Source organism: Marmota flaviventris, chromosome 13, assembly GCF_047511675.1.
Source record: "Marmota flaviventris isolate mMarFla1 chromosome 13, mMarFla1.hap1, whole genome shotgun sequence".
In the NCBI taxonomy this organism is placed as follows: domain Eukaryota; kingdom Metazoa; phylum Chordata; class Mammalia; order Rodentia; family Sciuridae; genus Marmota; species Marmota flaviventris.
In genome coordinates this window covers 102,953,299-102,966,724 of record NC_092510.1, presented here as the reverse complement: position 1 = coordinate 102,966,724, position 13,426 = coordinate 102,953,299, and the positions used below count along the sequence as shown (strand labels likewise).

General features: G+C 49.3%; 1 protein-coding gene across 6 annotated transcripts in view; it reads left to right on the top strand.

Annotated features, from left to right (window-relative positions):
* Camsap1 (calmodulin regulated spectrin associated protein 1) overlaps positions 1-13,426 on the top strand; it is a 59,350-nt gene that overhangs the window by 37,063 nt on the left and 8,861 nt on the right. For 5 of the 6 annotated variants that reach the window (XM_034636069.2, XM_034636068.2, XM_027942065.2 and 2 more), the window contains 6 exons: positions 6,081-6,220; positions 6,318-6,414; positions 6,672-6,849; positions 9,115-9,206; positions 9,685-9,769; positions 10,439-12,854. In XM_034636069.2, the coding sequence (XP_034491960.2) occupies positions 6,081-6,220; positions 6,318-6,414; positions 6,672-6,849; positions 9,115-9,206; positions 9,685-9,769; positions 10,439-12,854 (3,008 nt within the window). The remainder of the gene's footprint in view (positions 1-6,080; positions 6,221-6,317; positions 6,415-6,671; positions 6,850-9,114; positions 9,207-9,684; positions 9,770-10,438; positions 12,855-13,426) is intronic. The other variant, XM_034636070.2, reaches the window with a different exon arrangement.

Sequence of the window (13,426 nt, the reverse complement as noted above, 5' to 3'; positions counted from 1 at the left end):
ATGCTGGAAGGAGGGTCTGAGTGTCACAGATTAAGACCAGAGCATGTCCAGAAGCAGACTCCAACGAACTCTGGGAAGGGACATGCTTGGCTGCTGAAATGTCAAGAGTTCACTAATAAGCTGCATGACACACTTGAAGAACTCTCCCAGAAGTGGAGCCAAAGACAGCCATGAGGGCAGGGAGAGGAAGCTCACAGAGGGCATAGGGAGAGGAGGAGGGGATGCAGAGGAGCCAGCGGGGAAAGCCCAGGGTGCACTGGCAGGGCTTAAGGACCCAGGGCCTCGTGGTTATGAGGGCCACAGCACTCAGGCCGACACCCATGAGACGGGGTGGGAAGACAGCAGTGGGAGTCCTGGAGTGGGACACCACAGTGCCCCAGAGCCAGAGGCTCTGGTGGTCTGTTGTCGAGGGGAGGAGGGAGGCTGCAGGAGCACCAGCACTCAGGCTGGAGCGCCCCCCAGGGAACCTGTAGACCCGGGCAGGCAGGACACCCCGGAGGGGTTGCAGCAGGACCCAAGCAGGTGCTGTGCAGCTAACCTGCGGGAAGGGAAGCTCCCTCTGGAGCTGACCACCACCCTGCAGGGGGCCTTAGAGATGCCCCTCCTCCTGGGCCTGGCACTCCCACCAGGACAGCACAGTGGGTGTAGTCTGCCCCTCCATGCCAGGTTGGGAGGCAGAGTCGCTTTTAAGCTTAAAAAAATTCTCCGTGGTGTTTTAAGACTTTGTGTAACATGTTAAAAGTGAAAAATTTAAAAATTAAAGCAAATTCAATAGCAAAATAATAAATTATTAAAATAAAAAATTTTTAAGTTCTAAAGAAAAATATGTAAACTAAAAGCTTGTTCTTTATTTTGATACTGGGGATTGAATTCAGGGGCACTCTTCCACTGAGCCACACCCCTTTGTGTTTTATTTAGAGACAGGGTCTCACTGAGTTGCTTAGTGCCTTGCTTTTGCTGAGGCTGGCATTGAACTCATGATCCTCCTGCCTCAGCCTCCCAAGCTGCTGAGATTACAGGCGTGCGCCATTGCACCCAGCGCACCCCCCCCCTTTTTTTTTTAATTTGGTGGCAAGGATTGAACCCTGGGCCCTGTACATGAAAGGCAAGCACTCTACCAACGAAGCCATATCCCCTAAGGATTTCTTTTTTCTTTTTTTGTGGTGCTGGGGATTGAACCCAGGGCCTTGTGCATGCAAGGCAGGCACTTTTCCAACAGAGCTCTATCCCAGCACCCCCCCCCCCCCCCCCCCCGCATTGGCTTTTTTTAAGAGGAGCTTTTACCCTGACACTAGGGATAGAGTGGTCTCTCCTGTGCCCCTGAGGGGCATTTGGGCTGCTTTCCTGACTGACAGATGGGAAATCCTGCATAAGGTGCTAGACGGCAAGGATGCAGCAGCCAGGTGCGTTCACGTGGCGTCCCAGAAGGAGCAGCTCTGGCCTGCTGGAGATGTGGCTTAACCTTCATGGCTCCTTCCCTGGGTGGCAGTGAACCCGGTCAGCATCTGCCCAGTACGAATGTCCTGTCTAAAACGCAGGGAGAACTGTTCAGAACCGGGAGTGAAGCCAACAAAAGGGATGTGAGAGAAAAGTGTGAAGTATTTTAAAAACTGGAAGAAAAAAACCACAGGCTTTTCTGTGGCGCTTGGAAGAAGACTTCGCTTTCTTGGGTGACGAGTCAAAGCCTGAGAAGTGTGATTTCTCCAGAGTGTTCTGCAGATTTATTGCCAATCCAATAAATACCTGTATTTTCATAGACACCGGCAGGCAGTAGGACTTTCTGCAGTCCCTGGGGGGCCCAGGCAGAGCACTCGTTTCGTAGCACTTTGTTTTGGTGAGCTTGCTTCAGGCAGTGCTCATGGTCTCTGTGCACTATGCCTCCAGCCTCCCCACTCATTGTGCTGTGTCACTGGGTAGCAGGGGCATTGTAGGCCACTCCTGGCCCCCTGGGTCCTTGGTTTCCCTTGGCTCCCTTGAATCTGCAGGCTTCTGCCTTCAGCTTGTGTGACCTTGTTGTGGGGCAGGTCCCTCCAACACAGCTGCCCCCGTGGCCTTGGCAGTGCTGGCCTGGTGGGCTGAATTTCCCCACTTGACCGTGTGACTTGGCTTCATAGTGACTGGCTTGTCTGTGGGAGAGGTGGGGGGGCCTTAACCCCAGTTCTCATCAGAGGTCTGGTCCAGTCTCGCCAAGTGCCACTGTGTGGTATTCACTAGCATCCCGCTCCTAGAAGTCCACCCTTTGCCTGTAGGCTTATTTATTCACGTTTCAGAATACATCTTTATGCCCTTATAGATTTTTATTTAATTCAGTAGGTTTTAATTCATTTATTTCTTTGCTTAAATTGTTCCAGATTTTAGCCAAGTTTTTGTTTGTTTGTTTGTTTGTTTTTTGCAGTGCTAGGTGAAACCCAGAGCTCACAATTGCTAGGCACACTCTCCCATTGAGCTGTACCTGGGCCCTAGCCAGGTTAACTTTGAAGAACAAGAACATGGGCACTTGTTCTGTGAATGCCAACTTTTGTTTAACTTTCTGTGAGCTAAGATGGCATGACCCTGCTCAGGGATAGACACCTGTAACAAAAGACGTGCACACAGAATCCAGAAGAGAGACTGTAGGCTGCTGTTGCAGGGAGGGTCTTGCACTCTGCAGGGAGAGGAGAAGACTGATTAGTCTCAGTGGTGACAGACAGCACCCATCCTTAGACTAAACACCTAGACCTCAGAAGAACCAGTTAAGGTCTTGAAAAACAATCTAATTTGTACATACTTGTAAACCTTTGAACATTTTTTTTTAACTTAGAAATAAAGTTAATTTCAAATGAGTTAGCACCAGGCGTTGTGGTATATGCCTATAATCCCAGCAGGGTGGGAGGCAAAGGCAGGAAGATCTCAAGTTTGAGATCAGTCTAGACAACCTGGCAAGTCCCTGTCTCAAGATAAAAAATAAAAGGGCTGGGGTTGTGGTTCAGTGGTAGAGTACTCGGGATCCAATCCCCAGTACCCCACCCAGCCCCAAGGTGAGTGCTTCAACTTCTTTGGGGCTTTTTTTTTTTTTTATATATATATTTATTTTTCAGAAGTAGTTGGACACAATACCTTTATTTTGTGTATTTATTTTTATGTGGTGCTGAGGATCGAACCCAGGGCCTCACACATGCTAGACGAGCTCTCTACTGCTGAGCCACAATCCCAGCCCCACCCTTTTTAATTGCTTTTATTTTTTATATACATGACACCGGAATGTATCACAATTCTTATTACACACATAGAACACAGTTTTTCATATCTCTGTTTGTATATGAAGTATGTTCACACTAATTCATGTCTTCATACATGTACTTTGGATAATGATGTCCATCACATTCAACCATCATTGCTAACCCCTTGCCCGCACCCTTCCCCTCCCACCCCTCTGCCCTATCTAGAGTTCGTCTATTCCTCCCATGTTCCCCCTCGCTACCCCACTATGAGTCAATCACCTTATATCAGAGAAAATATTCAACATTTGTTTTTTTGGGATTGGCTAACTTCACTTAGCATTATTTTCTCCGACTGCATCCATGATTTTATTCTTATTTTATTCCTGTAAATGCCATGATTTTATTCTCTTTTATTGATGAGTAATATTCCATTGTGTATATATGCCACATTTTTTAATCCTTTCATCTACTGAAAGGCTTCTAGGTTGGCTACACAATTTAGCTATTGTGAACTGTGCTGCTATAAACATTGATGTGGCTGTGTCCCTGTAGTATGCTGTTTTTAAGTCCTTTGGATATAGTCCGAGGAGAGGGATAGCTGGGTCAAATGATGGTTCCACTCCAAATTTTCCAAGGAATCTCCATACTGCTTTCCTAATTTGCAGTCCCACCTGCAATGAATGAGTGTGCCTTTTTCTCCACATCCTCGTCCACAGTTATTGTTGTTTATCTTCATAATAGCTGCCATTCTGACTGGAGTGGGATGGTCTTAGAGTAGTTTTGATTTGCATTTCTCTAATTGCTAAAGATGATGAACATTTTTTCATATATTTATTGATTGATTGAATATTCTCTTCTGAGTTCATGTTCTTGGCCCATTTATTGATTGGGTTCTTGTTTTTTTGGTGTTTAGCTTTTTCAGTTCTTTATATACCCTAGAGATTAGTGCTCTATCTGATGTATGAGGGGTATAGGAAAAGAAGAACTTAAATTAGCACTATTTGCTGATGATATGGTTCTATACCTAGAAGACCCAAAAAGCTCTACCAGAAAATTTTTAGAACTAGTAAAAGAATTCAGCAAAGTAGCAGGTTATAAAATCAACACCCTTGGGGCTGGGGTTGTGGCTCAGCGGTAGAGCGCTCACCTAGCACGGGCGGGACCCGGGTTCCATCTCAGCACCACATTAAAAACATAAATAAATAAAGGCATTGTGTTGTGTCCATCTACACCTAAAAAATAAATATTTAAAAAAAAATAAAATCAACACCCATAAATCAAAGGCATTTCTATATATCAGTGACAAATCCTCTGAGAAGGAAATGAGGAAAACTACCCCATTTACAATAGCCTAAAAAAAAAAAAAAAAAACTTAAGAATGAACTTAATGAAAGAGGTAAAAGATCTATAGAATGAAAACTACAGAACCCTAAAGAAAGAAATCAAAGAAGACCTTAGGAGGTGGAAACATCTAGCTTGCTGTTGGATAGGCAGAATCAATATTATCAAAATGACCATACTACCAAAAGCACTATACAGATTTAATGCAATTCCAATCAAAATCCCAATGGCATTCCTCATAGAAATAGAAAAATCAATCATGAAATTCATCTGGAAAAATAAGAGATCCAGAATAGTGAAAGCAATCCTTAGCAGGAAGAGTGAAGCAGGTGGCATCACTATACCAGGCCTTAAACTATACTATAGAGCAATAGTAACAAAAACTGCTGGTACTGACACCAAAACAGACTGGTAGACCAATGGTACAGAATAGAGGACACAGAGACTAACCCACATGATTACAGTTATCTCATATTAGGCAAAGGTGCCAAAAACATGCATTGGAGCAGAGACAGCCTCTTCAACAAATGGTGCTGGGAAAACTGGAAATCCATATGCAACAAAATGAAATTAAACCCCTATGTCTCACCATGCACAAAACTCAACTCAAAGTGGATCAAGGACCTAGGAATTAAACCAGAGACCCTACACCTAATAAAGAAAAAGTAGACCCTAATCTTTATCATGTGGGATTAGACCCCAACTTCCTTAACAAGACTCCTGTAGCACAAGAATTAAAACCAATTAAAATCAATAAATGGGATGGACTCAAACTAAAAAGTTTCTTCTCAGCAAAAGAAACAATCTGTGAGGTGAACAGAGAGCCTACATCCTAGAGCAAATTTTTACCCCCTTGGGGCTTTTTGTTTGTTATGGTGCTGTGGATGAAGCCCAGGCCCTGGTGCACTCTGGGCACGTGCCCTGCCTCTGAGAGCCAGCCCAGCTCTTCCTTTGTTTTAACATGACTTTCACAGCAAAGCAGAGGCGGACGAGGGACAGTCTTGACAAGGGACACTGTCTCAGAGTCTCCTTTTTAGTGGCCTAGGGAATCCTTGCCTGTACTGCATTTACTGATTGAGGGCATGACATCCTGCATTGGCCTCCCCCTGAGTGTGATAGCAAAGATCTCTGTTTCATGGAAGAGACGTATGCTGTGCAATCTTCTGGTCTGGGGACTCTGACCTTCCCTAATAGTTTGGATTTTCTGCTTTTCCCTGCCCACACCTTGCCACCTGGACATAACCGTGTGCACAGGGTTTCCATTGCCAAAGGAAACCGCCATTCTCTAGCCACATGCAGCAAGGCTCTTTTGCAAACTCAAAAACTCAAAGGGGAGAGCGCAGTGGAAGACCACCCTTGGAATTTCAGGGTTTCTGTGGGATGCATAGGGTTAGCTATCTCATCGCTTTTCCTTGAGCATTTTCCTCCTGTGTCTATTGTCGTGTGTAAAGCTTACTCACAAGGTGGTTTTGTTCAGAGTCACACCTGTGTGCACCCCCTCGGGGCAGAGCGCTAACACTGCCTCTCTGTGTCTGCTAGACATTTGTCTAAAGGAGGTGCCGTCGCTGGCCGACAGCCTGTACAACATCCGGCTGCTGAGGGAGTTCTCCAACCAGCACCTGAGCAAGTGCTTCTACCTCACCCTGGAAGACATGCTCTACGCGCCCCTGGTGCTCAAGGTGAGGTGGCCCCTCACCTGTTTCAAGGCCGTGAGCGCCGTGCTCACAGTGCTCACAGGGCTCATGAGGGCTCACGGTGTGCCTCTCTTCCCTTCAGCCAAACCTCATGGTCTTCATTGCTGAGCTTTTCTGGTGGTTTGAAAATGTCAAGCCAGACTTCGTCCAGCCCAGGGATGTTCAGGAGCTGAAAGATGGTGAGTGACCACCTGCACCATCATGCCCAGGCTCGAGCAGCCTACCCAGAACCCTGTGAAAGGCAGGCGGGTTGGCTAGCTCCTATTTAGAGTAAGCTATTCTCCCTGAACATATAATGTGTCAAAATACACTCTACTGTCATGTGTATCTAAAAAGAACAACAATAAAAAACTGCAGGTAGTTTTCTGTGCTTCTTGCTATGTTCTAAGTAACCATGAATAATATGAATATTTCTGTAAAATTGCTATTTTTGCAGCTAAAACGGCATTGCAGCAGAAAAGTAGCCGGCCTCCTGTCCCCATCTCCAATGCAACCAAGCGCAGCTTCCTGGGCAGCCCTGCTGCACTGAGCCCCGCTGACCTGCCGCCACCTACTCAGCCACCAGCCGAAGGCGGGCATAGGTACCACCTCCATCCCGAAGAAGCTGAGTGTCTGTAAGTCACTCTGTGCTTTCCAGAATTAATTCACTATCTTGTTTCCCTTTTCATCGTCGCCCGAAGTTTTAATTAAAGTTATCTTTTCAATAGGTCATACATAAAGCACAGAAGAGTGGCCGTGGCAGCCTGTGCTCCTGCCCTGACCCTCTGGCCAGAGGCCAGCAATGGTGCCAGCCTCTTGCGGGCCCTGGTGCCTAGTTCTTTCAAGCCCGTGCTTCCAGTTCTGGTGCTATCCACAGCATAGGTGTTTCTCCAGCTCTGTCCACAGTAAATCACATAGTTTAACATGGTCTGAAGAGTAGAAGAATTAAATGACAGTTTAAATTTGCTTTGTTGCAGAGTCTGATAGGATGTGTGTGTGTAGAATATATAAAGAATGAAATCCTCTTTGCATCTCAAGTACTGTGAATTGTTTTCTCAGAGATAGACCTACCCAGGAAGAATATCAGTTTGCTTCTTTAATTTCAGCAAGCAATTAACTTGGCTCTGGTAAGACAGTAAACAGAGCTGTTTCAAGTGTTTTTGGTCATCGGCACCTGACTGGACTGAGTGGATCTGGGGCAGATTGGCAGCTGCAGGGCAGGATGAGGGAGTCTGTGCCTGGCGTGTGAGCATGTTGACGCACCTGTCATTGTCTGTTATTGCTGTTACTAGTACTCTGTGGTGCTGGGATGGAATCCAGGGCCTGCCTCAGGCTGAGCAAGCGCTCTACCTCTCAGCTACACCCTAGCCCAGAAGGTAGTTTTTAAACGTGGAGATTGAGCTAGGCTTTAAGAGTACAGCAGTACTTAGAGTGATTTTTGAGCAGAGCTTGTTGCTGAGTGATTCTGTGGGGCATGAAGACCTCTGTTGTCTTGGGCTGCAGAGTTGAGTCAGGAGGAAGGAGTCCTTGGAGGCGGAGGCAGTTCCCTGGTGCTATTCAGGGCGGGGTTTGCCGTGTTCTGTGTGGGGCTCTGAGGCCTGGAGACGGACTCCTGGAGAAGAGGTGGAGCACTCTGGCTGACATCTGTGCTGAGGCACGGGTGTCCGTTCTCCATGCGCCTCTCCACATTCCAGTCCCACATCAGCAGTGTGTGTGTGCACACAGACGTTATGGGTGCTGGGTGTCATGGGTGCACGCTGTGGGCCTGCTTTCTACCTCCCTGTGCACCCTGAGGTTTTCGCTCATTGGGATCTCTCCTGCAGCACACTCTAATAACTGTTTCTCTTCGCAACTGGGCTGGCGGCTAATAGCCATAGGAGCTGTGAGCAGCTCTGGGCAGGTGTTCCCCTGCCTGCCCAGCTCCTCGGGGACCCCTGCACCCCCAGCCATTCTGCTGGCAGCCACACTGCTCCCTAACTCTCTCCCACCCCCTCCCACTGTCTTTCTCTCCCTCCCTCTTGCTCTCTCCTGCCTCTCTATCACCCCCTCCCCATTGTCTTTCTCTATTCTGACCCTGGATGACCCCCTGCCTTTGTGTCTGTAGGCTTCTTAGCTGTGGCCAGGGGACTCAATCTGCTCTTAACTTTGTCACTTCTCCCTTGTCCAAGTTCTCCTGAGAGTGAAATAGCCAGAGTAGCTGCCCTGTGAGGCCAGTGTTCCGACTGCTGGGAGCCATGCCCACTGACCAGTGCCCTTCCTGCATCTGTGGGGCTCTTCAGGGGCACACCTCACAGCACAGCTGTACACGCACCTCTCGCTGCCCCTCGCCTTTCTGGACTGTAGGGCAGAAGTGGAAGTGCTGCGGGCAGCTCTGGAGCTCCTGGTGGACATGGCTCTCACGTCCTCAGCCACCAGGACTGTACAGCACCCCTGCTTCTCTGGGTGTGGGATCCCGTTCAGGTCACTCAGAGCCACCTGAGTTAGAGTTAGCTGGATATGGTGCGGTCATCTTTGTGGTCTTTCACTGAACCAAGAATGTGCAGTTTTGAAAGTCGTCTTTTCCAGGCAATTGCTTTTTCTCTTTTTTGCTTGTCTCAAAAGATCACCTGGCCGTGTGCTTGAGTGTTGCTGGGGGCTTGGGAACTGGCTGTGTTACACACTGTAACCAGAAGTACCATATCCCTGTCTGCAGCTGTGGATTTTTATCTCAAGTTTGAAGTTCTTGGTATTCTTTCTTGGTTCAATTTCATAGAAATCAATTTTTGCCAGAGAACTTTTAAGTTGTTCACTCCTTAACATGAATTCATAATGGTCTGTTATTTTATGTGCATTTGATTTGGAACTTGAAGTTTGATTAACTAGTGATTTTTTTTTTTTTCTCAAATTCTTTTTCCATTTAGTGGGAAAGGAACTTCTGCCTTTAGCCCTTCCCATCCTTTATTGCCACTGAGGCAGAAGCAGCAGAAAGCAGTGCAGGCAGAGGACAGCCCTGGTGAGAGCACAGTCCCCTCCACAGCCCCTTCGCCACCTCTTCTCGCTACTGTTGAGTAAAATAATGTTCCTCAAAACTGAATCATCTAATTCTGGTGTAGTAATTTTAGTTAATGTTTGCAGAACAAGTTTTAATTTGTATTGATATGTCTTAGAATTTATCATTCTATAGTTACAGTGCCAATAATCTAATAAATCCCATGTGGCACCCACTGAATTGGTGTGCCGTGCCTAAGCAGGAGCTGTTGACAGTCACCCAGTGTTGTCTTTGTGCTTTGGGCTGGTTGCTCCTCAATCATACACGACTCATCATTGGGACTGTTGAAAGTGGCACTGTTCTGATGGTCTGCTTGCTTGAGCAGCTCTGGCCTGTGAGTTAGGCATCTTTTCCTGGAGAAGTGGCAGCGGATTGAAAGAACTTCCACTGGTGCACAGTTAGTCACTGATGCTGAACTTGCTTGTTTTCCTCCGAACTGCAGACCAGCGACATCGATCTAACTCTTTAACCCGAGTCGATGGCCAGCCACGAGGTACGGCAGTAGCGTGGCCAGAAAAAAAAGCCAGGTGAATCACTTTGAAATGATACATTTCTATTTGGGGTGTTCATGGGACTGAAGCTGCAGTTCTCCAAATGCTTCCAGGCCCCTGAAGGGCCTCCAGGACTCTTGGAGAGAGCTCACAGGCCCAGTCATCTCCATAGTGGTGCCAGGTGCTGACCGCCCTTTTTGTCTTGTTCTCTCATGGGGTGCATGTGGATGTTCCCGGTGGCCATGTAACATGTGGTGCCATGACAGTCAGGTGTGAGGGTCCTGCCAGCCGGCATAAAGGCTCATAGGATCAAATCATGTCACTGATAAGATAACAGGGAGTTTTCGTGTCATAAGCTTGTGATAGGCTTGTCATAGTCACAGTAGTGACTGCTCATCGGCATTTGGAGCGTACTGGAGTTTTAATTTCTACTATGATGAACCGAGTCATATTGACAAGTATAATAAAAGCTCTTAGGAGTCCTCAGTAATTTTTAATGATTATTAAAGGGGTCTGGGACCAAAAGGTTTCAGAATCACTAAGCTACAGTTGTTTCTGGTTCTCTTTTCTCCGGGGAGGGGTTTACTTAGGTGCCCTATACTTGAGGTTTGTATTCTTTTCGTAACTAGAGTTCTGCCCCAGACTGTCACATGGTCTCAGGGGTATGTGGCGGCATGTCCAATGGGCTTCTCCTCTGCGTTTCAGGCCAGTGTCCCAGCCAACACCCTTTGCTCTCCACCATGCTGCGAGCTGTGACGTGGACCTTGGCTCTGGTGACAGCGTCAGCCTGGCGCGCTCTATCAGCAAGGACAGCTTGGCATCCAGCATTGTTCATCTGACCCCACAGAACCAGCCCTGCCCCACAGCTGGGAGGACCAATGGGAGGAGCCTCCTGAGCAATGTTAGTATTGAGGATGAGGATGAGGAGCTGGTGGCCATCATCAGGACAGATGTGTCTCCCCACTGTGTGGACCCGCAAGGCCCCAGGGCCTCGCCGCGGGCCCCAGGCCTAATAGCAGGTGCCAGGTCTCCCCAGAGGCAGGTGGATGCCCTAGAGAATAAGCCTGACAGCTTTTTCTTGGAGCCCCTGCTGCCAGCAGTGCTGAGGCCGGCAAAAGAGAAGCAGACCACCACCAAGGAGGATGAGCGAGGGGAAGGGAGACCTCGGAGCATTGTGCCCAGGAGGCCCAGCGAGGGCCCTCAACCTGCTGCCCGGAAGAAGGCGACCGGCCGTCGTGACTTGAATAGCACTTTCACCCCAATTCCGTGCTCAGAGCTTGCTGCTAGCACTGACCCTGCAGAGCGGGGACTGCGGTCTGCAGAAGCTACAGAAGTGCATGGGGGCGCTCTGGCCTTTGGCGGATTGGATCCGTTGTCTCAGGGACAGTCTGCTGATGGCTTTTTCCTTCACCTAGGCAGGGCTGATGGAGACACAGAGGGGAGGTTATGTGTTGGCTCAAGAAGCCCTGGCACCCCCGATGAGGAGCCCTGGGCTGTCCTGAGGCCAGATTCTGACTCTGACGTGGGAGACCTAGAGGAAGTGGAACAGGATTTCATTGGCGAGGACCCTGCCGTGGTGATTGCCAGGTACGCCGGTGAAGAGGAGTCAGCCAAGTTGCAGGAGGACATGAAGGTGAAGGAGCATGAGGACAAAGATGATGCTAGTGGCCGCTCGAGCCCATGTCTGAGCACTGCCTCTCAGCTCAGCAGCGTATCCATGGCCAGTGGAAGCGTGAAGATGACCAGCTTTGCTGAGAGGAAGCTCCAGAGACTCAACAGCTGTGAAACCAAGTCCAGTACCAGCAGCTCCCAGAAGACCACACCGGACGCATCGGAAAGCTGCCCAGCCCCTCTGACGACGTGGAGGCAGAAGAGAGAGCAGAGCCCAGGCAGGCACAGCCGGGACCCTGCCAGCCTCCTGGCGTCTGAGCTGGTGCAGCTGCACATGCAGCTGGAGGAGAAGCGCAGGGCCATAGAGACCCAGAAGAAGAGGATGGAGGCCCTGTCTGCGCGGCAGCGCCTGAAGCTGGGCAAGGCCGCCTTCCTGCACGTGGTGAAGAAGGGGAAGGCTGATGGTGCCCCTCAGCCACTGAGGCCAGAGCATTTTGCAAAGGAGTATGCTCAGCACAATGGCGAGGACTTTGACAGTGGCATTTCTAAGTCAGAAGCCTTCCTCGCCAAGGAAGAGCAGAGGGAAGATCTCAGTGAGTCTCAGGACATAGACAGAGAAAGCCTGGCTTTTGTCCAGCTTCATAAGCCCAAAGACCTGACGGCTGTGCATGACGGGGAGAAGGGCAGAGCGCTTTCTGCTGCTCTCCTGGAGGATGGCATTGGCGAGGTGGGAGACCTGAGCGAATGTGACCTTTCCATTGAGAAGCTGAACGAGACCATCAGCACGCTGCAGCAGGCCATTCTGAAGATCTCCCAGCAACAGGAGCAGCTCCTCATGAAGTCCCCCACGGTACCAACGCCAGGCCCTAAAAATAACTCTCAGGACCAAAAAGTAAAGACCTCAATCCACTTCGTTGAGCCACTTTCTCCGACTGGGGTGTCTGGTCACCGCAAACCCCCCCGTCTGGGCCAGAGCCGGAGCTCCCGTTCAGGAAGACCAGCTGAGCTGAAGGTTCCAAAGGATAGGCAGCAGGGCTCTTCTCGGAGCAAGACCCCAACACCCAGCGTGGAGACCCTCCCACATCTTCGACCTTTCCCCTCTGGTGATCACCCACGGACACCTCCCGACCCGGGCGTGGACAGTGCTGCAGCCCCCGGCAGCAACCCTCCTGAGAAGTGTCTCTTGGACAGTTACAGGCTTCATGATGAAAGCAACCAGCGGACATTGGCTCTGTCCTCCTGCAAAGAGGCAAATGTTCTGTCAGAACAGATGAACTTCACAGAAGCTGTGGACACGAGTGGGAAAGAGGCAGGGCTGCACTCCTCCGACCCCGCAGGGAGCGACCACGTTCCTGGGGAAGAGCCACTGAGGAGCAAGGCCAGCCTCATCGAGGTGGACCTGTCCCACCTACAGGCCCCCGATGAGGACGGAGAGGGGGCTGGCCACACGGGCTCTGTGGACCTCCTCAGCGACAGTGACCAGAAGCCTGGGCTTGGCTTCTTCTTTAAGGTGAGTTGGTGGCCCTTGTGCTGTGTTGCAAGAATCAAGGCTTCAGGCAGGTGCATCAAGAGCCCTGGGGGGAGCTTGGTGGGCTCCGTGGGCTCATGGCTCTGGAAACAGCCACAGAGACGCTCACAGATGAGCAGGGCTGCATGCAGAGACTTTCTGTGAACCTGATTTGACTCTCCTGTATCACAAAGTATGTTTTTTCAGCTGTTTTTAACAGTTGGAGAAATGGTTGGCAGCTGCAGGCGGGGTTGCCCACCCTGGCTGGGCAGCACCTGGGCAGCAGAGAGGCTCTGCAGCATCTTCCCAGGGGTGAGGAGAGACACACTGGGGCTACTTTTCCTGAGACCAGACAGTGCAGTCCTCGGGCAGCACCAGACACACACTTTATTTGGTGTTTGTGCTTTTAAAATGAAAACACAGTTAATTTGGGTGTTAGCTCAGTTTGGAAATTTACTAATAGTGTTCAAGGCTAGCTGAACAAGGCATTTGGAAAGGTGGCCAATTGTGAATCCCTGTTGAACAGCATTTTTTTTTGTGTGTGTGTCAGTAATCTATAAAGGACATTTATTTCT